General features: G+C 38.2%; 1 protein-coding gene across 1 annotated transcript; it reads left to right on the top strand.

The window, feature by feature from the left end:
* Nucleotides 1–3,676: 3,676 nt before the first annotated feature.
* Nucleotides 3,677–22,813, top strand: opn8b (opsin 8, group member b). The gene is made up of 4 exons (XM_079830877.1): nucleotides 3,677–4,043; nucleotides 11,710–12,003; nucleotides 18,539–18,864; nucleotides 21,423–22,813. The coding sequence occupies exons 1-4, from the start codon at nucleotides 3,974–3,976 to the stop codon at nucleotides 21,792–21,794; spliced, it is 1,062 nt and encodes a 353-aa protein (XP_079687003.1). The 5' UTR covers nucleotides 3,677–3,973; the 3' UTR covers nucleotides 21,795–22,813.
* Nucleotides 22,814–24,578: the final 1,765 nt, after the last annotated feature.

The raw sequence follows: 24,578 nt of genomic DNA, 5'->3' as shown, positions 1-24,578 counted from the left end.
GTTGGAACAGGAAGGCGCCATCCCTAAACTGTTCCCACAAAGTTGGGAGCATGAAATTGTCCAAAATTCAATTCAATTCAATTCAAATTTATTTGTATAGCGCTTTTCACAATACACATTGTTTCAAAGCAGCTTTACAGAAAATGTCTTGGTATGCTGAAGCATTAAAGTCCCAGTGAACCGGAAGTTGCAACTGATTTGATTTCAGTGCTCTGACGTATTTCCAAGCGAAACGGAATATTGAATAGAGGGCAGGGTTTCACTTCAGCGCTCCTCCTCTCCATCTCACGCTCATAGCAGACTAACGGTTGGAGGGGAGTGGTTAAGGATATTCAAACCCAAGCCGTCACATAGTCGTCATCGGAAAGGGAACGCCATTCAAGACCGGAAGTTACTTTTTAGATTTTGATTAAAGATTACCACGGCAAACAATTTTTTTTATGTGTATTAACTTGCACGGATTAATTGTTCACCCTAAGACCTGTAATGTTGGCTAACAAAGTAAATAAGATCGATTTTGATTTCATGAGGACTTTAAGAGTTCCTTTCACTGGAACTAAGGGGCCAAGCCCAACCTCTGAAAAACAACCCCCACACCATAATCCCCCCTCCACCAAACTTTACACTTGGCACAATGCAGTCAGGCAAGTACTGTTCTCCTGGCAACCGCAAAACCCAGACTCGTCCATCGGATTGCCAGACAGAGAAGCGTGATTGGTCACTCCAGAGAACACGTCTCCACTGCTCTAGAGTCCAGTGGCGGCGTGCTTTACACCACTGTATCCAATGCTTTGCATTGCACTTGGTGATGTAAGGCTTGGATGAGCTGCTCAGCCATGGAAACCAATTCCATGAAGCTCTCTACGCACTGTTCTTGAGCTAATCTGAAGGGCACATGAAGTTTGGAGGTCTGTAGCTATTGACTCTGCAGAAAGTTGCCGACTTCTGCGCACTGTGCGCCTTTACCACTTTGTGGCTGAGTTGCTGTTGTTCCCAATTGCTTCAACTTTGTTATAATACCACTAACAGTTGACCATGGAATATTTAGCAGTGAGGAAATTTCACGAATGGACTTGGAATTCACTGAGCTCCTGAGAGTGCCCAATTCTTTCACAAACGTTTGTAGAAGCGTCTGCAGGCCTAGGTGTTTGATTGTATACACCTGTGGCCATGGAAGTGATTGGAACACCTGAATTCAATGATTTGGAGGGGTGTCCAATACTTTTGCGAATATATGTGTATAAAAATAACATGTAATTTACTAGAGGTTTTGACAAATGTTAAATGCTGCAGTCTATTTAAATTTTTTAATGAATCTGAATAAATTGGTTTGAATGAATGATTCAATGACTCACTTAAAAGCACTTCATTGGCTGTGTCCGAAAACCTAGGCAGCTGTCTCATTGCCTCGCTGCCTTATCAGACAATGACTTGTAAGGCAGCACTTGTGCATGAAGGCACCTCACGAAACTAATTTCGGACAGACTTCTTAGGCAGTGTAACCGTTTAATGATCTACAGGAAAATAGAGAGAGCTTTGGTGAGAACTAAACAAATATTTAATTACGTAAACTGACCAGACAAATGCAACTTTTGGACGCCATCTTTTTCCAACTCAACTGTCACAGAATGGAAAGCACAGGATTGTGGGATTTCAAAGGCAGCGATTTTTGTGCTGCCTTTAAAAATACATCAGAAGGTATCTGAGGAGACAGGAAGTGAAGCTAACATTAGATTCGGACGTGCCTAGATGACTTCCTACCTTGAAATGTGTCCAGCATTTTCCAGGTTTTGGACGCAGCCATAGTTTCATTACTGAACGAATCTCTTGAATCAATGATTCGGTGACAATTTGACAATGACAATCACAACAACGATATAAGGATACAATCATTATTTGAAGAGCCATTTTTACTTTCAAAAGCTAGGTGACTCACTCTATTTTGATCGCTAACATAGACATCAGTGTTTATATCCGAACTAGCCTATACACTTTTATCTCAGCTCTTCTATGATAATATGAATAAGTAACACATAATGATACTGCGTGGTTAAAAAGACTGTCTTTGAAGCTGTTTCATATAGGCTACATCATGAGTCATGACTTCTTCAGTCTGTCTAATGATTGTAAACAGTCATTGGGCCCGTCAGATTGAAACATTTTCGCGGAAATGTGACCAAAAATATTTAAGACCCATGAAATCTGAATTTAAGACAACGTAGCCTAATGCTTTTTGAGGCCTTTTATTGGGAAAACTTTATTTAAGACATTTTAAGACCCGCGGCCACCCTGTTTTTATATAGGGTAGAGTGGGGTAAAACGCCCCCCCCCCACCTGTTTTTCCCAGAATAACCACTAGAGGGAGTCAAGATACATTTTCACTGTTGCTATGCACTACGTTTGACAACGGGGATAAACAAATCTCCTTGGAGAAGCTGACACCAGCTACGTATTTGAAGAGAAGAGGATTACATGGTAAACGCTATAGTTTTCAGATATTAGTAAACAAGTGTTTAAGAGAATATTGTTCTGCAGGATATCACAGTGATGTATGATGGATGAATAGTGAAGTCTGTAGTTTGAGAGGATATGTTATTTATAAGGAATATAATTATATTTTAAAAATTAAACTTTTTTTTTAAAGTCATAGCTTGTGGGGTAAAACGCCCCCAAGAGGGCATAGTTTCTCTCTATCATAATTTCTATAATAACATATTTCTGTCTATCAAATCCTTTGTTTTACACTTACACTTTACAATGCAGTATAACTAGGTGGTAAAATCAAAATATTTGAACAAAATAAAAAAGCATTACCTCAAGTGAGCATTAGGCTAGCTTGATAGCACAGTTAGCTCACTGATGGAAGGTGACTAGGTGACCCAATGATAAAACATAGTGGCTTTTAATGCATTTATTGAATATATTTCACTACATAAATATACAGATTTATAAGTTTGATATTTATTTATGTATTTAGTGATTACAACATATTTTTTGCATGACTTAGTTATATGTATGAATTTAAATGTAAAAAAAATGGATATGTTGGACATTCCTCAAAGAAATATTAATATATATAGGCCTATACATGTTGATACATTACTTGCCTTTTACTTTTAGAGATTAAAAATTAGTCTGTTCATTTTGCTGTTGATCTATGAAGCAAACTGGTTGGTAAGAAAGGGGGCATTTTAGTTAAATTAAATGAATAATCCTTACGTATTTTAACTGAATAATTGGTTCAATTATTCAATTAAAATATGTAAGGATTATTCAATTTAATGGAATTTTACTATTGATTACATTGCGTAAATCTGAAAAAAGTCCTATCTATCTATCTATCTATCTATCTATCTATCTATCTATCTATCTATCTATCTATCTATCTATCTATCTATCTATCTATCTATCTATCTATCTATCTATCTATCTATCTATCTATCTATCTATCTATCTATCTATCTATCTATCTATCTATCTATCTATCTATCTATCTATCTATCTATCTATCTATCTATCTATCTATCTATCTATCTATCTATCTATCTATCTATCTATCTATCTATCTATCTATCTATCTATCTATCTATGTATGGCAGGACTACAGTGTGGTCCAATAGCCCCTCCTGTTGCCTGTTGGGGACTTGACTGAAGCGGACCCTTGTAGAATGTTATCAGACTCCTGCAGTAGGCTACAGTCGCGCTCTTCTGCTTTACTCGTTATTGCGCAAAGGTAACAGCATCGCTTCATCCTCTCAGTCTGTTATTGAGGTCGGGGCTTCATTTAATCGCGTTCTTTAACTATCTCTCTTGGACGACAGATGTGTCTGACACAAGACAGCTGTGTGGATCATTACGCGACGCGTATATTTTCTGTAACTTTTTCCAAATTGCACTGATCCATGCCAAGCGCGTTGATTTCTGGGACTTAACATAATCTCTTCTATCTGAAGAGCACACCTCACTTGTCCTCATGGATATGTATTCCTCTAAACTATCACCCGCTGTGGATTATGGAGTTGGTGCATTCCTGCTTCTAATTGGTAAGATTGAGTTTCTGGATCTCAAACTTTTTTGGTAACCGATTCTGGTACGTAATAGCGAGTCTGTTTGATTCCAGACGGATTACTGAAATCCACATCTAACATATTTGATTAAAAAAAAAGAAAAGGTATTTGTTTAAATGCTTTGGTACTTTCATATAGGAGAAGTTCTGGGATAGCCTAAATATTTCAGCAACTCTGGTCCTCTTCATTTAGGTGTCACAGTTGGCTCCTTTGTGGTCAAAAGTGATAGAAGCCTTAACTCCCCCCCCCCCCCAGGAAAACCAATGAAGCCGAATATTTTTTTGTTCAATAATATATTTTTTGATTATTATTTAGAATTTTAAAGTGGATTTGTGATACTATGCAATATATATACAATTTGTATAAGCTATTTTCCCTTATTAAAAATAATACACAATTTTTTATATTAATAAAAAATATATCATTTTAAATAATTTTTAATTTAAGCAGTATTCCATGTTAAAATAGAGACAATGCATTTAAAATCAAAATTTTGAAGTTAGATTAGTGCCATCTGGTGGGAGTAAAAAAAGAAAAACGTATGTAATGCCATATGTAATCACTAGATTCCTATATACACTCTAAAAAAAAAAAGGTTCTATATGGCACCAAAAATGTTTTTTTCGTCGTAATCATACAGGAACCACTTTTGGTGCTATATAGCACCAAATCTTAACATGTTCTGTATATGGATGCGGTGCTATTTAGCACCTTAGTCAAAGAACCGGTGAAGAACCTCTGACGAACCACTGAAGAACCAAAATTGGTGCTATATAGCACTTAAAATGGTTCCCCTATGATTACGAGCCAAGAACCATTTTTGGTGCCATATAGAACTTTTTTTTTTAGAGAGTAGCTCTATATAAAGTGGATTATAAATTATCTAGTGGCTTTTAGAAATAAATGCATATTTTTATTAAGTTGTGGGTTTGGGGTTATATCTCAAAGACTACTTTTTGTCAAGTTTTTTTGGTTGAAATGTTGATTAGAAGTGTCAGTTTTTGCATACATTTTTGCACAGAGGAATAGCATCAAAATTTAATAAAATGTAACAAAAATGAACAGGTATGCTCTATCATAGCTTAATCACTCTGGGTCTGATCTGAAATATGATGGATTTCTCGAACGCCATGACAGTCGCCGCAAGCGGTGAAACGGTTATAGTGCTGTTATCAGTAGAATATCACACGGCTGGAAAAGGCTCTCAGCCAATCAGATTCGAGAAACAGAAAGAATGTGTTTATGATATCAGTTTTACTTTTTACCCTTTATACAGTCTGTATAAACTTTTTTTTTTTTTATCTTTTAGTCCTTGTCTGCTTAGCGTTCACAATGGCATTTTAACACCAAACCTAAAGATACCGAGCCTAAAGGCATTGGGATATTTTAACAACCTGTTTGGTTGGCTTTTATGACATACTGTATATCACAGTGGAACTTACTGAACATCCAAAACAGTGCTGTGTGCTGGGCTAAATGCGCTCGCTGTATGTGTGTAGCCTACATATGATGGTATTTCTACCAGCTGAGAACTTGTGAAGGGCTTATAAATGTGTAAAAGAGTCAAAACAGTGGCAGGAATCCCTCCGTCACACACACAAACCGAGATCTGCTGCGAGGAGACGCGGTTCTGATGCCTGTACTGAACTGTGATGGGCAACATCATGACTATGATGCGAAAAAAGCATTCTGGGCTGTTTAGTGTTGCATCTTGTGACATCATGTGCCGTTCGTTTTCATGTCTTTGGTCTGTGTTGTGTTAATATTTCAGTCCAACTGCACCAGAGTTCGCTTGGAAGTGGACCGAGACTCTTTTCAGTGGTCTCGGCTTGTTTGGTTCGGTTGGTGTTCACACTTATTCAAATGAACCGCACTAACAGAGCAATCACACCAGGGTTCGTTTTAATCTAACCAAACATGCCAAGTATGAACACACCCTAAGGGTACGATGTACAACATTGTGCTAAAAATGGAAAACGACAACGTTGTCAAAACGATCCCCATTCACACGGATCCAAGAAAACAATTAAAAACGCTGGATTATGCATGCCATGCCAATAGTTGGGGTAGTCACTTTGTAAAGAAGAATGCGGCTGTCGTGTAAATGAATGGCCAAAACTGAAAACGGTATCTTGTTAACGGGCCCTTAATCTCCTCAATACTTGTCACAGCAAACTGCAGGTGTTTGGTAAATCCTTGATGCAACTGGCAGAGGGAGCATTGGACATATTTACAAGCTGAGGATCAAGGGTAAAGATGATGGCTTATGACTTACAAACTTTACCCATACGGCTCTGTTGAATGAAGGTCCTCTGTTTCCTTGACACACTGTTTGTTCCTGCACAGGAAGCTGTTGTTATTTTTGCTGAAGCAGATGTAGCTATTCTTTTTTTTCACCGCAGGGAGATCTATAGACTTTATTCAGAGCAGTAAGCGAGGCTGTGAGGCATTGACTTACAGTGTTTTCAATGGCATCCGCAGTAAAAAGCTGTATAAAGCTCATAGATCACTTACAAATTTCCACAGCTCATTTTGTCGGGATTTTTTTGTTTACTGAGATCTCCTGGAAAGATATTTTTGCAGTGTTTTTACAGCAGAACGATCCCTATCAGCAGAGTCTATCCCTCACAGCCTCACTTTCATTGCCATTAAAAATCAAAGATGCCGCTGCTGGAAAAAAGGTCTATTCGTTTATCCTAGAGTCTCATATGTAATTCTTTCAAGCGTATGACTGCAGATGGCTCATATTTAATGTAATCCACATACTCAGCGGTCAACCTGGATGAAGGATTTCACCAGCACAGCACAGATCAAGCATGATAACGCTGGTAAAATGTAACATTCAACAATTTAAAATAGTGTCCCTTTCATTAGTCGTGGAAGCTGATACAGCATCTGGGGTTGAGACTGAAACCAACCTAAAATTGCTTGGGAAATTTCTCATGAGATTTTATGTATTTTACATTTGATTTATTAGAGTCTCAATACTCTAATGCAGTAATACATTTTATTTGTTTGTTTATAATTTTAATTAAAGGACCATAAAAAGTACTACTATGACGTATGAATAATAATATATAACTTTTTTTTAACAGTAATACAAATTTGATTTTTTTGGATTGCATTACAGTAATGAGAATCCATGAGGACACAATGCAAAAAAAATGATCAATCATTTTGACCAGGAAAAGGTACATCATTTATAGTTAGTTTATATAGATATTGTAACGCTAAAGATGAAGACGAAGATGATAACAATTACTACGTTTACATGGACCGCAGTAATCTAATTATTGACCTTAATCTGAATAAAACAATATTCTGATTAAGGTGTTTACATGAGTTGCTTTTAGAATATTCCTTTCATGTTCCTCTTCTACATGTTTTAGAACATAGAACGATTAATGGCACACGTCATTTCGTCCCCATGCTATGCAGTCCGGGCGTTCCATCCAGAATTGCACGTACAAACAAACAGTTTGTCTTCGTTATGGTACCATATACAGTTTTTTTTACGAAAGCTTCAAGGGCAGTTAATTATTTGTCATGCTATACGATAATGCTAGCCTGACAAGCCTGACCCACATCATCAAGATGTTGGGTCTGGGAACACACCATTGGCAGGGCTCAATCCAAGGGGCGGGACAAACGGTTGTCTTTCAGATTCCCTCTGCATACAATTGGATAGCGCTACAACCAACCAGAGGAACGAAGAAGGTGAAGCGGAGCTAGTTGATAGATTAAACTTTTGCCGTATCCGGTCGGCAAAACTCCGAACACATCTTCCTTTCTTAAGAATGACTTCAGTGCCGTTCTTTGTTCTTTTCTCAAAGAAAAGCTTAACTCCAAGTCTTCCAGAGTCGCGGCCAAAGCCGATACGAAAGGCCGCTGTTCGCCATCTTCTTTGTTTACAAGTACCACTCAGAACCGCAGCAACTCTGCCGTCATTATGATAAACCCGCCCACTGACTCTTTACACGATGTGATTGGCCTGACCAGAGTTTGGTTTTTCCAGCTCGCAAGCCAAAGGAGAGTTGCTAGACGCCCTGGTTGCAAATTACATTTGCTGCCGCTAGGGTGCGTCTAGATTTCTATGCGACTAAAATAGGAATACTTCTCTTAATTCGATTTTTGAGTATGACTTTAGCCAGATTAAAAATCGCTGTTTACATGGCAGTTTCTTAATCAGAGTATTGTCTTAATCAGGTTAATATCGGAGTATTGTTGTCCATGTAAACGTACTGAATGTTTACTAGAACAATCCAAATCAACAGGCAACCTTCAAAACAGCATGCAGACACGAACAATACCAGACACTGAACAGAGGAGAAGGAGGAAATTAAATACACAGATGATTTACTTAAATGATGAACAGCTGTGATGATTAGTGTCCATGGAGACTGATAAGTGGGAAAATAGAACAAAGAAACACATGTGATGAATGAAGACAAACTGAAAGTCCATGATGACAGATATAGATAGATAGTTTTTAACAAAAATAGATAGAGATATAGCCATTTAAACTAAATTGTAACACCTTTTGCGTCCAGGGTCCATTTTGACAACACAAGTAAACTGTGACTTTACACATTAAATTATACTGGGTTTTTTTTTAATCTAGGATATAAACCCCCCCCCTGTAAAATACTTTTTTCCCCTTTTGTTTATAAACATGCTCTCTCACACACACAATTCTGAAATGAAAATAAAATGACAAACAAATGAATGTCAAAATAGTGTACATTTGAAAAAGGAAAGAGTCCATAAAGAAAGTCCACATTTCACTTTCCTGCCACTTATTGATAAACCATGAAACCATGAAAATGAGACTCAAGCTGTGTATCATCATTTTTTCATTTGAAAGTAAAAGTTTATTTATTAAAAAGTAAAATAAATGTGTTTTGTTTGAAAACATTTCAGAGTAATATTGATGCTGTTTTGTTAGAAAAAGATAATGTCGGTTTCATAAATTTATGTTTTGGGCAGTTGTGAGTTATAGGTTTCAGATTAATTTGATTAAATCCATTGAAGTCAATGGAGTTCATACTGGTAATTATCATATTAGCCTATATGTTCTTCTCAATTTTATCTAATGAAATATTTAAATAAAATTTATATATATATAATTTTTTTTTTTCTTGCATCACACTGGTTTTAGCTGTAGTTCTTGAAAACTTTGAAATGTCAAATAATTAATAATAAGGGGGTAAATTAAGCATGGCAAAAACATGGTAACATATTTTTTGCATTCATTCATTAATGAGAAGTTACTGATTAGATGCAATTTTGTTTAGTTGAAAAATGTTAATTTATGTCTGTTTTAAAAGGGTTATGACCTGGTCCAAACAGACCCTGGGATGCAAAAGGTGTATACATTTTTAATGCATTAGAAAAGTTAAACTTATTCAAAAACAGCTTAAAATGCAATTAGGTTATTCATTTCTTTAAGCAAAAAAGTTTTTTGTGTGTGAAATATGTTCCTCACAGGTTATGTGACATTCATCCCATTAGATCTTGATTAATTGTTGTGTACAACATGCTCTAATTTGTCCGTGTAGGTTCAACTGTAGAGCAGGTGCTAGCAACTCCATGGTCATGCGTTCGATTCCCAGAAAATTAAGTTTACAAGATTACAATACATGCCTTGAATGCAATAAAAGTTGATTTGGATAGTGTCTGCCAAATGCATACAGTATAACATAAATGTAAGTCCAGTTATTGTACAGTCGCAGACTAGTACAATTTGGCGATAAAGCACCTCGACATCTCGGTGTGAAACTATACATGGCTGAAGGGCACAACCACAAGGTTATCAAAGAGTGAAGATGATACTGTTGGTTGTTAAGATTAAAGAGAGGCTGAGACACAAGAAGCTGTATGAAGATGAAGTTATATAAGACTGCCGAAGAATTCTTCTGGGATTTGCTCCTAACATTAAACAAAACACAATATCCAATACACTCCTGTGGTTTAAACTGTAGAGGAGTGCCAAGAACATGGGAAATGGACAAACTGATCAAATGTTCAAACTTAAATGCAATGCATGTCACTTTGGATTAAAGCAAAATGCATATATAAAAATGTAAATGCAATACACAATATGCATTAATACAAACATTAAAAATCAAAATAGAATAAAGCATCGGTTTGCTCAGCAAGTTTATGGGGAAAAAATCCTGTAAGTTATAAGGAGGGATATGTACAGTAAGGTAGTCATTATCACAAAATCAAAACACCAGATGCAATATGCAAATGTTTCTTGAGCAGCAAATATTAGATTAATATGATCTAATATGAAAATATGATTTCTGAAGGATCATGTGACACTGACAGAGGTGTCAAGTACATCCGTCTCTCTGGCAGCAGCTCGTGCCTGCTCGTGCCTCGTAGACCTCATTAAACCACGCCCCCTCCAATCATTTAAAATGCAAAGATGTCAGCCAATCACAACAGTGGGCGTTTTTACTGAAGTCTCACAGCAGACATGCCTCTTGAAGCAGGGCATTCAGCCACAGGGCAAACAGCAGTATAGAAAAAATGCCTTTTATTTCTAAATTATGACATTTTATGATGTAAAAGTCATACTAACAATATAAGTACACCTCAGGAAACATTATAAAATAATAGAAAAATGCCATGCCATGGGACCTTTAATGTATTTGCATTGTCCTAAAATGTGTTCATTTTCAATGGGAATATATACGGCTGAAACGCGTAGCCAAGTGCATATTAAAATTTTCAACATTAACTTATTAATATAACATTATAGTCATTATGGCCTTTAGAAAAATGTATGCACTGTGGCGCGGCCTAATCTTTTGTCCTTAAAGGGATACTTCACCCAAAAATGAAAATTCTTTCATCATTTACTCACCCTCAAGTTGTTCCAAACCTGTATGAGTTTCTTTGTTCTGAAGATATTTTTGAAGAAAGTTTGTAACCAAGCAGATAGAGCAACCATTGACTGCCATAGTAGGGGAAAATACTATGGCAGTCAATGGTTGCATATAATCTGCTTGTTTACAAACATTCTTCAATCTTCAGAACAAAGAAACTCATATCGGTTGGAACAACTTGAGGGTGAGTAAATAATTACAGAATTTTCATTTTTGGGTGAACTACCCCTTTAATGGCATTTTTTCCCCTTACATTACTTTTACTTTTATACTTTAAGTAGTTTTGAAACCAGTACTTTTACACTTTTACTTGAGTAAAAAGCTTGAGTTGATACTTCAACTTCTACAGAAGTCTTTTTAAACCCCAATATCTATACTTCTACCTGCGTAGTGAATGTGAATACTTTTGACACCTCTGGACACTGAAGACTGGAGTAATGATGCTGAAAATTCAGCTTTGTGTCACAGCAGTAAATGACACTGAAATATATTCAAAAAGAAAACATTTGTTTTCAATTGTAATAATATTTCCCAGTTTTATAGTTTTCACTGTATTTTCATTATAAAAAAATCTTAACGACCCAGAACATTTAAGCGAAAAATAAATGTTTTACCATGTACAATTTTGCCAACAAAGCACTATAAATGTAATTCTTAGTAAATTGAAGGTGTTTAAAATGAGTAAAACCAGTTGAATAACATGTTGCTACGCATAATTCTTTCTCCTTGTTATCTTTCATATGCAGCAATTCTTTCCATTTTGGGGAATTTGATGGTTCTTGTGACGGCGTACAAGCGGTCGAACCACATGAAGCCCCCTGAGCTTCTAAGCGTGAATCTTGCTGTGACAGATCTGGGAGCAGCCATCACAATGTACCCGCTGGCTGTAGCCTCGGCTTGGAAACACCATTGGATAGGGGGAGACGTCACCTGTGTCTACTACGGCCTGATGGGATTTTTCTTTGGATCAGCTAGCATGATGACCCTGACGATTATGGCTATTGTTCGCTTCATCGTGTCTTTAACGCTCCAATCACCCAGTGAGTTTCCTCAGACCTATTTCTATTGTGACTTCAGCCTGGACTCCTAATGAGTGTATGAACTTAAATGGATAGTTCACCCAAAAATGAAAATGTTATGTTTATCTGCTTACCCCCAGGGCATCCAAGATATAGGTGACTTTGTTTCTTCGGTAGTACACAAATTAAGATTTTTAACACCAACCGATGCAGTCTGTCAGTCGTATAATGCATGTGAATGGTTACAAAATCTATGAGAGTAAAAAAACATTTTAAAAAATGTCGTCTCGTGACGACACATTAATGTCTTAAGACACGAAACGATCGGTTTGTGCAAGAAACTGAACAGTATTTATATAATTTTTTACCTCAAATACCTCACTATGTCCAACAGCCTTCAGCGCGTGATTACTTCTGGTAAGTGAGGTCTGTACACGATGTGGTGTAGTTTATGCAAGCGCCGGAAGTGTTCTCTCGCGCGTATCTCTACACCAAATCGTGTACATTGACCTCACTTACCGGAAGTGATTTAGTGTCTTAAGACATCAATGTGTCATCACGAGCCGCAGGGTTTAATTTGAATTTGTCTGTGCATGTTTTTTTTAAATGTTTTTTTACTCTCATATGCCCCGTTTCCACCGAAATTACCCGTAACAATTTGTACCAGGAACTTTTTGTACAGGAACATTTTCCCCCCAGACCTGCTACTGTCTGCATTTCCACTGCAGTCTAAAGTACCGTGAAGATTAGGCAAATTAGTCCGGTGATGTAGGACTGCGCGCGACTGCTCCTCCCAGTCAGCTACGGACAGTAATCATTTTTGTGCGATACATGTCTGCAACAATAACAAGTACGGAGGAGATGCAAGCAGCGCTGCTGTTGCTGGTTATGTATTGGTTTACTAAAGATATTTAACAACATGGCGGAAAAGAGACGAGCACTGATACTAAAGCGTATTCTGAAAGCTCGTAAAGCTAGATTTAAAATAAGACAACTTATGTTACTATCAGCTATTAAGGACCTTGACCGTGAGATGGCTGAGTCGAACGCGCACCATCAGACAGAAAGAGCAAGACTGATCTTTACTGAACGCAGAACGAACCTCGCAAAAGACTTTTAAAAATGCTGGTTGAAATAAATGCTGCGTGAGCTCAACCAATCAGCATGTTCAGCGCCCAAGTCCCACCCCCGAAAGTTCCTGAACTTTGAAAAAGTACTACCTTGCGTGCAGGGCCGTTTGGAGGAGGAAATATTTAGCCGGAACTTCATTTAGACCCTGGTTCCTGCGGTCGAAACACACCGAGTACCACCCCAAAGTTCCTAGTTCCTGGGGAAAGTTCCTGCGGTGGAAACGCGGCTATAGATGCATGTTACCATTCACATGCGTTATACGACTGACAGACTACGGTTGGAGTTAAAAATCTTCATTTGTGTTCTACTGAACAAACAAAGTCACCTATATCTTGGATGCCCTGGGGGTAAACGGATAAACATCAAATCTTCATTTTTGGGTGAACTATCCCTTTAATGAACTTTACAGCTCAAATGGTAACACTTGAGTGCACTTCTACAGCATTTATTCATTTTTGTTCATGTTGATTTTAACATTTACTAATGCATTATTAAAATCAAAAGTTGTATTTGTTAACATTGGATAATGCACTGTGAAGTAGCATGAACAAACAATGAACAGCTATATTTTTGTTAACTAATGTTAACAAAGATTAATAAATAACAAATGTATTGCTTATTGTTAATTCATGTTAGTTAATAGATTAACTAATGTTAACAAATTAAATCTTATTGTAAAGTGTTACCACTCAAATAATATGCATTTTTTTAAAGGAGGAAAAGGAGTAGAAATCTTTTTGTTGTTGTTGATGTGGTAATCAGCATTATGCCACAAATGCTGTCGAATGAGCTTAACTTGTACCAAACCTGAAATACTCATTTGACCAATTAAATGAGCCTTGAGGTCTCTAAGACCCCAAACAGAACATGAGAGTTAATTTATACATCAAATATATTACAATATCAGAGTCTTGGGAGTAAAAGAAGGGAAAAACGTTTGTTGCAAAGAGCAGGGAGTGAGATTTAGTTGGCCTATGCAAACTAAACAATTTAGATAAATTATGATAAGTCTTAAGCATATTCAAATAAGGAATATTTATTTCAATGATGATAACTTGTCATTTAAATTTTGACAAATTGACTTCCCTCTTACAGTTTCAATTGTCCAGATAAGAAAACAAATGAGATCACTATTAAGAGAGTAATGTAAAAATGATATCTCACATCTGAAATCCTCTAAATAGGTTGTGCAAACAGCCAGTCATTTCTGATTTATTCCACTATAACATAGCAAAACGAGGTTTTGCTATCCATGAATGACAGACGGAGCGATCCGGTTTCATCTCTGTAAGGGGTCATGTTCATGCTGAGAGCTGTTGGGGAGCTCTGTTACAGCAGATAGCTGTAATTTACACACAAACTCAACATGACAGTTCAGATACGAACTTAATAGAGGCTTTTTGGCAGTCTTATGCCAGGAGGCAAGCACTGCATTATTTAAATGAATCTTGGCATGGGAAAAACGGCTGTGTAGAGAAATAAATGAATCTCTTGTTTGCTCTTATTGCCAGACAAATCATGATGAAAGAGCAGAAAGAGATTCAACCCCAGAAGATCTCATTGTGTAGGCTATGTTGAGTTAAGCAACCACCCACCCAGAAAACTCTATATAGGAATGCCCTGGCAACCCCCTAACAACCATGCAGAACACCCCAGCAACTGGATAGCAATGCCCTAAAACCACCCTGAACATCCCAGCAACCACCTACACTATTGTAACATTTCAGACCACCCTAGCAACCATCCAGAACACCCTAGCAACTACATAGCAATACCCTAACTTCCACCCAGAACACCCTAACAACTACATAGCAATACCCTAACAACCACCCAGAACACCCTTGCAACTACATAGCAATACCCTAACAACCACCTACCATGGTAACAACCATAGAAACCATCTAGTAACTGCATAGCACTGCCTTAGCAATCACCCAGGACCTGGTAACAATCCAAGCCACCCTAGCAACCACCCAGAACACCAAAGTAACTGCAAAACAACATCCTAACAACGACCCAGAACACTTTAGCATCACAATGGCTATTGTTGCATGAACAAGCACTACTCATACTTTCATTAGGGGAGACAGGGGATGGTAAAAAAAAATGTTTTGTTTGAGCATCAGTAACTCATCAGAAACACCTGGTATAAAGATGTGTTTTGGTCGATCAGCTCACAAGTGAATGACGCTAAATGCAGGTGTAAATGGGTCTAAAATGTTTTGAGCTTGTCCACTTTCGACCACTTCCAGAGGTAGATGAAAATGCATTCGACCGGATTGCTTTGGTAGTGTAAAGGCTCATGTGGTCAAATTTGTTTGAACATTCGCAAAAGACATCAACTCTCCATGCGCATGGGAAGTGCGCTAGCCAGGTGGGATTTAAACTTTGTCGGCTGGAGCGGAGACCCAAGTTTGGTTTGAAGACGAAAAATGTACCAAGCACAATGTTTTCCGTCATGTCCGCGCGCAATCGTATGTAAATTGTGCGAGCTTATTTTTTTCCATTAGATTGAAAGATTTGAAAAACCCTGCCCTCGAAGAAATCAGGACAGAAGTGGTTGAAAGGGGACAAAAGAGACAGGTGTAAACGGGTATGCGTCTTCCTCATCTTCTTGTGATCCGATCGACCAAAACACATCTTAATACCACGTTTACAGGGCCTAATATACAATGATTGATAGGCAAAAAATTATCTTTTGTCAAAATCTACAATGTTGCTCACAGTCACATGCCACTTCTCCTGTGCCACTTCACTCAAAAAGGTTGATGGGAGTGTATTTTGATGACAGTAGTGTCTATTGATGAGTATATTGTAAATGTGTATATTGATGACTTCACCATAGCTCTTTCCTGACTTGTCAAGCTGACAGTGTTACAACACTCCCCGATCTCTCCCTAAATGAAAGAATCTAGACCCTTGTTTCTGTTAGTTTAGTGGCAGAAGTTTATTTGTGCATCTGTAATCTGGAAAACCACACATTTCCCAGGTTTCTGGGAAAAGACTCAGTATGCACAGTATGTTTGTGCATCTCTTTCCCTGTCTTAAATAAAGCATACAAACACACTGCAGTGGTTTCAAACCACTCTCTCAGCCACAGATTAAGTTCAGGCCCACCTAGACTAGAAATACAGTTGCCAATATTTTGCGGCATTTAGAGCAAATTCAGATCAATATGAAAGCAGTTATACATGTCAGCGTGTACCATTTCCCTGTACAGTAGGCATCTATTAGTGTTCTTGGTGATGTTTGTAAGAATTGTTAAACCAACTACAGTACATGCGCTACAGAGGATTGAGGTTTTTAGGCTTTAACCTGTTTTGAAATGATTTCATTACAAAGAGAAATGTCTGATTATCTGAGGGTTTGGGTTAGTAGAATAAGTTGACATGCAGTTGCAAAGTTACTTATACTCAGTAGAATGTCTGTTGTCTGTGTGACCATCACAACAAAGTATTAGCAGATATTAAGCAGACAGTCTACTAATACTCTGACTGCTAAGTAGTTGCAAAGGTACTTATAGTAGAATGTCTAAAGTGGACCATCAAAATAAAGTGCCACCTAACTTTATACTTTGGTAAAAATCTGTTTATGAAACATTTTCATCAAACTCATCAGAAGTCTCCTCTAACTGGTCCTCACCTCAGCCCATAAAATTCATCCTGTCTAGCTTTACTCCCAACAGTCCATCCTCTGTTAATAACCTGATTGCTCAAACTAGATCGTCTACTTGTCAGTTAGATCATGCACCTACTGTACCTCACTTCTTAAAAACTGCCTATCTGTAATCTCATCTCCTGTTGCTCAGTTGATCAACTGTTCTTTTTCTTCTGGGTCTGTCCCACTAGCATTAAAAATAGCTGCAGTCACTCTAAAGAAACCTGGGCTGGATTCTTCTAATATAATTATGAATAATCTAATATAATCTTCCTTTCATTGCTAAACTGCTCGAAAAAGTAGTTGCCTCTCAGCTCAGCAATATTCCTGATCCCTATATCCATGGCTTTCGGTCAGGCCAAAGGACTAAAACAGCATTGGTTAAAATGACTAATGACCTCCTAATATCTGCTGATTCTGGTCATCTTACTGTTCTCATCATGCTTGACTTAACAGATACCTTTGACATTGTATCTCATCACATACTTACCTTTCTGCTATCAGCTATCGACATCATGGGTAGTGCTTTATCTTGGTTTATATCATATCTCACTGATAGTCAATTTTTTATTACTGTCCATAACTTCAATCTTCTCCATGCTCTCTCTCTCTCTCTCTCTCTCTCTCTCTCTCTCTCTCTCTCTCTCTCTCTCTCTCTCTCTCTCTCTCTCTCTCTCTCTCTCTCTCTCTCTCTCTCTCTCTCTCTCAAGGCTCTGTTCTTGGACCATTTCTATTCAATATTTATTTGTTACCTCTTGGTCACATTATCCGTAGTCATGGTAAAACCACCTTCGTAATATTGTCCGACTGCAACCTGCACTCAGCACTAAAGACAACAATTCTTTAGTGACTATCTTTCAACAATGGGTGGTAGATCATTCAGTGCTGTGGCTCCAAGGCAAGCTCTGGAATTCTCTCCCTCTTACTTATCGTGACAGTGCTATTATATCAAATCTCAACTAAAACGTATATTTTCTTACAGTATTTCCAACCCTCCTCTGTTAAGTGTTCTGCTGTTTAGTTACTGTATATTTGTATGTGTATACACTCTAAAAAAGGTTCTATATGGCACGTAATCATAGAGGAACCACTTTTGGTGCTATATAGCACCATATCTTAACATGTTCTGTATATGGTAGCGGTGCTATATAGCACCATAGTTAGTGGTGCTATATAGCACCTTAGTTAAAGAACCGGTGAAGAACCTCTGAAGAACCACTGAAGCACCAACATTGGTGCTATATAGCACTTAAAAAGGTTCCCCTATGATTATGAGCCAAGAACCATTTTTGGTGCCATATAGAACCTTTTTTTTTAAGTGTATGTATATCTATGGACTATTTGAAGCTTATGTTTGATATTTTACATTTTATTGTACAAAGACCTTGAGCTTGGGAAAGGCACTTTATAAATAACACCATACACTCTAAAAAAAAAGGCTTGTAATCATAGGGGAACCTTTTTTAGTGCTATATAGCACACATTTTGATGCTTCAGTGGCAGCGGTTCTTCAGAGGTGCTATATAGCACCTTAGTCGAAGAACCTCTGAAGAACCGCTGAAGAACCACTGAAGCACCAAAATTGGTGCTATATAGCACTAAAAAAGGTTCCCCTATGATTACGAGCCAAGAACCATTTTTGGTGCCATATAGAACCTTTTTTTTTTTTAGAGTGTAGCCTCAACCAACCCATATATGATCAAACTAAATGATACATTTAGATCCCCTTTTCATACCTAGAACTGTCTCTGTCTGTCTCTGTCCATAGAAGAGAAAATCAGTAAAAGGAACGCAAAGATACTTGTGGCAACCACATGGCTGTACGCACTACTCTGGGCTATTTTTCCTCTGATTGGATGGGGAAAATACGGCCCAGAGTCCTTCGGCCTATCCTGTACTCTGGCCTGGAGGGAAATGAAGGAACAGAGCCAGTCTTTTATCATCACCATCTTCCTCATGAACCTTGTCCTCCCAGCCGTCATCATCATGTCGTGCTACTCTGGTATCGCTCTGAAACTATATGTCACCTACAAGTCTATGGACGGCAGCAACCACATACCCAACATGATAAAGATGCAGCGGCGGCTCATGGTGGTGAGTGTGTTTGATTTACAGTATATGTACCAAAATGTACTATGAAATATAAGATCTGCACATTAAGCTTTCATCTGAACGTGATATGAAACCCAAGAGTATCAGAGGCTTTCTAGCTTTAGTCAAGTCACAGTGGCCAGAATTTCTTTAATTATTACTTCACATATTAAAAAAACAATATACATTTTTTAACATATTTACATTTACATAAAGCACAGAGAGACAACAATCCTAAAAGAATAGTTCACACCAAAATTGTCATCATTTACTCACACTCTTGATGTTCCAAACCTACATGACTTTCTTTCTCTTGTGGAACATAAAGGATATTTTGCACAAGATGTTTTCCAGACTTTAGTGTACAAACTTGGCACCTGAAGATGTGTTGCAAAAATAACTATGTTTCCATTCAATTAAATTGACTATTTGCAAATGCATATGTTTCATGTGTTCAAGAGAATCCAAGTTGTCACTTCCTGGGAATCTGATGCAAAAAAAGAAGCAAAATGGATGTTGAGGGTAAAAATATTAGCCAATCATCTAAGCAAATTGTTCAGTCACATGACTTGCTGAGGCACATGCCTGTTTGTTTTAATATATGATTTTTTTTTCAGTAAATGTGTTTCTTATGTACTTTACCCACATCTTACTGAATACAACACTAAACAGGCATATACTTTTTTTTTGATGTGCAAAATTGTATTGTTTTATGCAACATTGTATGCAATATGCCAAAATAAACCTGGTCATGTCAGACCCTACATTTTGAGGTGTCAAGTTTTAATGTGTGCACCAAGGTTATTACTGTTATTGAAAATCAAGTCACATTTATAGTAAAAACAACAACAACAACAACAACAACAACATTTTCACTACCTGAAATAAAATAAAATATAATTAAACTTATTTTATTTCAGCTAGTTGACAAGGCAACATTTAGCCTATGGACAAATGAACATATTAAAAACAAACAAATACAAATGACAAAAACAGCTAAATTACTAAAACTTTTAACTAAAATTAAAATATAATTCTAATATTTTAGTTGAATATTAACAAAAACGAATAGTATACCTATGCTAAAATAAGACTGTTGTGCAAGCACTGATGAGAGTACCTGTGAAAATTTTGAAAAAATCTAAAGCTGTCGCATGGCTTCAGAAGAGTTAGATAATAGTGAACCAGTTGTATGGAGCGTAGTGATTCTTTTAAAGGGAGCTTGACTGCTTCCCTTGCCTGATGTCAGTATATGGAAAAGGAAAGCCTTGAGAAGCAGAACAAGAAAATAATAAATTGGGTTCAAACCAGCAATCTTTCAGTTAGTAATCCTTCTATGACATCCACTCAAAGTCAGATTCTTTCAGCATACTCCTTACCATGTTCTTATCTGTGAATGTTGTTCCCATGTGAGACTATTTAAAAACTGCTGTAACTGAAGGTTAATTATAGACACATTCAGCATTCATATCGCTGTGAATGTATTCAGAAAGAGCTGCCAATCACTACACAGTAGAAGTGCAAGGCACAACATATGCAGTGTTATTTATAATGGTCTATTGGTCAATGGGTTCCATGTCGGCCCTATCTGAATTAGCCCCAGTATTGGCCCTAAATGGGTTTGTCAAAGGGTTCCATGATGGCCCTATCTGAATTAGCCCCAGTATGGGCCCTAAATGGGTTTGTCAAAGGTTTCCATGATGGCCCTATCTGAATTAGCCACAGTATTGGCCCTAAATGGGTTTGTCAAAAGGTTCCATGTCGGCCCTATTCGAATTAGCCCCAGTATTGGCCCTAAATGGGTCTGTCAATGTGTTCCATGACGACCCTATTTGAATTAGCCCCAGTATGGGCCCTAAATGGGTTCCATGTCAGCCCTATCTAAATTATCCCAAGTAAATGCCCTAAATGGATTTGTTAATGGGTTCCATGATGGCCCCATCTGAATTAGCCCAGTATGGGCCCTAAATGGTTTGTCAAAGGGTTCCATGTCGGCCCTATCCGAATTAGCCCCAGTATTGGCCCTAAATGGGTCTGTCAATGTGTTCCATGATGGCCCTATCTGAACTAGCCCCAGTATTGACCCTAAATTAATGTGTCAAAGTGTTCCATGACGACCCTATTGAATTAGGCCCAGTAAATGCCCTAAATGGATTTGTTAATGGGTTCCATGATGGCACCATCTGAATTAGCCTCAGTATTGGCCCTAAATAGGTTTGTCAAAGGGTTCCATTTCATTCCTATCTGAATTAGCCCCAGTATGGGCCCTAAATGGGTTTGTCAAAGGGTTCCATGTTGGCCCTATCTGAATTAGCCCCAGTATGGGCCCTAAATGGGTTTGTCAAAGGGTTCCATGACTCGGCCCTATTTGAATTAGCCCCAGTATAGGCCCTAAATGTGTTTGTCAAAGGGTTCCATGTTGGCCTTATCTGAATTAGCCCATACTGAGCCAACATGGAACCCATGGACAAACCTACATGCCTACATTTGCCCCAACATGCAATGTTGGCCAGGAACAAACATCAAAACAGATCTCAGTGTGTTATTCTTTGCTTTTACAGATCGCTGTGTTGATCAGCATTGGGTTTGTGGGCGGCTGGACGCCGTATGGCATCATTAGCCTGTGGTCTGTCTACCGGCCTGGTGACTCAATCCCTCCTGAGGTCAGCATGCTTCCTTGTCTGTTCGCCAAGACATCCACTGTATACAACCCGTTCATCTACTATATCTTCAGCAAGACCTTCAAACAAGAAGTCAACCAGTTGGGATGTCTCTGCGGGAGATTCGTCATCTGCCGTACATCCCATGCCAAAAACGTCCCGGAGACTACCATCTACCTGGTGTGTGACGCAAACAAGATCAAACCTGGAGCAGAGGAACAAACGTTAGAGAATAGAAGGGAGGATGAGACTCAACTGATGCTGAGTCAGTAGGATCTGTGACTTGCACTTTTATGAGTGAATCTGTACAGAACATTGGTTAGCCGTAACTTTTGCCTGGTTAAAGTCACCATTTTTTAAATGGAATATCACAGTATTTATTATAAATGATTTTTCTGTGCACGCCACAATTATTATTTTTTTATTCATGTGCTTTCATAATCTTTAATCAAAATAACTTACCCTCCCTCTAGCAGCGGCATCTCTTCTCTGATGACGTGTGTTCGGCGTGAGGGTGGGACAACCTGTTACTCACATGAGATCCACCAATAGACAGAAAATCAAGTCCCACCCTAATTTTTTCCTTCTTTGAGAAGCCATTTTATATCATGGGTGAAAAGACTATCACAACTTCCATTTCATGCTAACTTTAAAGGCACTTGGAGTGGTTCTTGCATGTGTGTTTTTTTTTATTCCAAAAGCTGTAATACCGATCAAAATCATCACATGGTATGGCATAGCACATTGCTGTGTGACACCGTATTAGCGAAGGGTTTAGGTGTTATGTGATGGCTTTATAAAAAGGGTATTTTGTTGATGTATCACATACAGTCAGTTGTCTCAGCATGCTAAGTACACTCAAATAGATTTCAAGACAAATTATGTTTATTCTAATAGTTCACCCAAAAATGAAAATTCTATCATCATTTACTCACCCTCATGCTGTTCCAAACCTGTATGACTTTCTTTCTTCTTTGGATTGGTTTAAAGACAATATGTAAGAACCAAAACCACTAGAACAATTTTTTTGACTTGTGTACTTACATTAATCACATTATCATTCCAAGAATGTTTCTATCCAGAGAAATAAGAAATTTAACCATGTCCATGCGTCGCCTATCAATGACATCATACCATGTTACCATCGATTTCTGGTTTTATTTTGTGGAAACCTAGGAAACACTAAAGACACTATAATATATTATGTGTTTTATTAGACAGGTGAGCAACTGGATAAATTCATTGAAAGAAAACGAATCATTGTTATATAGCTCAGCACAGTTGATCTTATTGTTTAAATCTCGTTTTTTGGATTTACCGCGAGTACCATGTTTTACCATGCCTAATATCGATCTAGCTTACTGCAGCGTGCAAAAAGTGTCTCATAGTAACTGCTGAGGAAAAGCACAGTTGTATTCTAACATAATTTTCAACACACTCAAATGTATCTAATATGATAAAACAGCGCTGCGTTACTTCACATACGCATGAGCGGACAAAGTGGAAGTGGTCGCCTGCGGCATAATAAAAGCTCCACTGCTACCGAGCCGTGCGTCGTGCTTGTCTCTCATTAGCAAACTCTCCAGCGGCCTCGTTCCCCTCCAACAGCTTTCAGCCTCACCCTGCTTCATACTACAGTAACGTTAATAAATCTTTAAAGGGTTATTTCACCCAATAATGAAAATTCTGTCATTAATTACTGTCGTTCGACACCCCTAATGGTGCGTTCACACCGGACGTGATTCGTGCGAGTGATTTACATGTTAAGTCAATGCAGAGAGGCGAAATGGTTTTCCTTGGCGAGATTCGCGCGATTGAGGCAGCGAGATTCCGCGCGATTGAGGCAGCGAGATTCCGCGCGATTGAGGCAGCGAGATTCCGCGCGATTGAGGCAGCGAGATTCCGCGCGATTGAGGCAGCGCGATTGAGGCAGCGAGATTCCGCGCGATTGAGGCAGCGAGATTCCGCGCGATTGAGGCAGCGCAATTGAGGCAGCGAGATTCTGCGTGATTGAGGCAGCGAGATTCCGCGCGATTGAGGCAGCGCGATTCCCCGCGATTGGCGCGTTCAAAACGCTCAATTCGCGTCCTTCGAATCGCGCTGCCTCAATCGCGCGATTCGAAGGACGCGAATTGAGCGTTTTGAACGCGCCAATCGCGGGGAATGGCGCGAATCGCTCAAGTTGAAAAATCTGAACTTTGGCGAATATTTCGCGCCGCGTTAACCAATCAGGAGCTTGCTCTAGTAGTGACAACAATGAGGAGAAAATCTGTATATTAATATCTGGTTCAGACAATATGATTATCACTGTGATAACATTAAATGACATGAAACACAACCCAGTCTCTTTTTGTTAAATGCAAGTTTATGTATGATCAATAATACAAAAGTATAAGTAATGTATAACAAGCTATACATGAAATAAAGCAAACAATTCAGTCAAACATTCAAAGTCAGTGCTAGTAGGCTAACGTTACAACTGCAACGTACAGTTATAGCCTAAAAATATAAAGTAATGAAACTTATCTTTGCCCTCAGCCTAAACGATTTGCCAGGGAACAAATTATAGATCCATGAGACCAAAGATCGGCCGTTACAAGACGAATTATAGCTCGAGACACACCACAGAGACGAGAATAGTTTTTGTGTGCAAAAAAACCCCTAAATAACGACTTATATAGTGATGACCGATTTCAAAACAATGTATCATGAAGCTTCGAAGCGTTATGAATCAGCGAGTTGAATCATGATTTGGATCGCGTGTCAAACCGCCAAACTGCTGAAATCACGTGACTTTGGCGATTCAAACCGCTGAATCGACTCACTGATTCACAACGCTTCGAAGCTTCATGATGCATTGTTTTGAAATCGGTCATCACTATATAAGTCGTTATTTAGGTTTTTTTTGCACACAAAAACTATTCTCGTCGCTTCATAAAGTTATTGTAGAACCACTGTAGTGAGATGGACTTTGTAACGACGTCTTTAGTACCTTTTAACGGTCTTGAGAGTGTAAAGTCCATTGTGCCAATGGAGGCCTTTCTGAGCCATCGGATT

This window comes from Gobio gobio (assembly GCF_949357685.1).
Source record: "Gobio gobio genome assembly, chromosome: 12".
Lineage (NCBI taxonomy): Eukaryota > Metazoa > Chordata > Actinopteri > Cypriniformes > Gobionidae > Gobio > Gobio gobio.
Note: the sequence above shows the minus strand (reverse complement) of the source record. Positions and strands in the feature narration are given on the sequence as shown.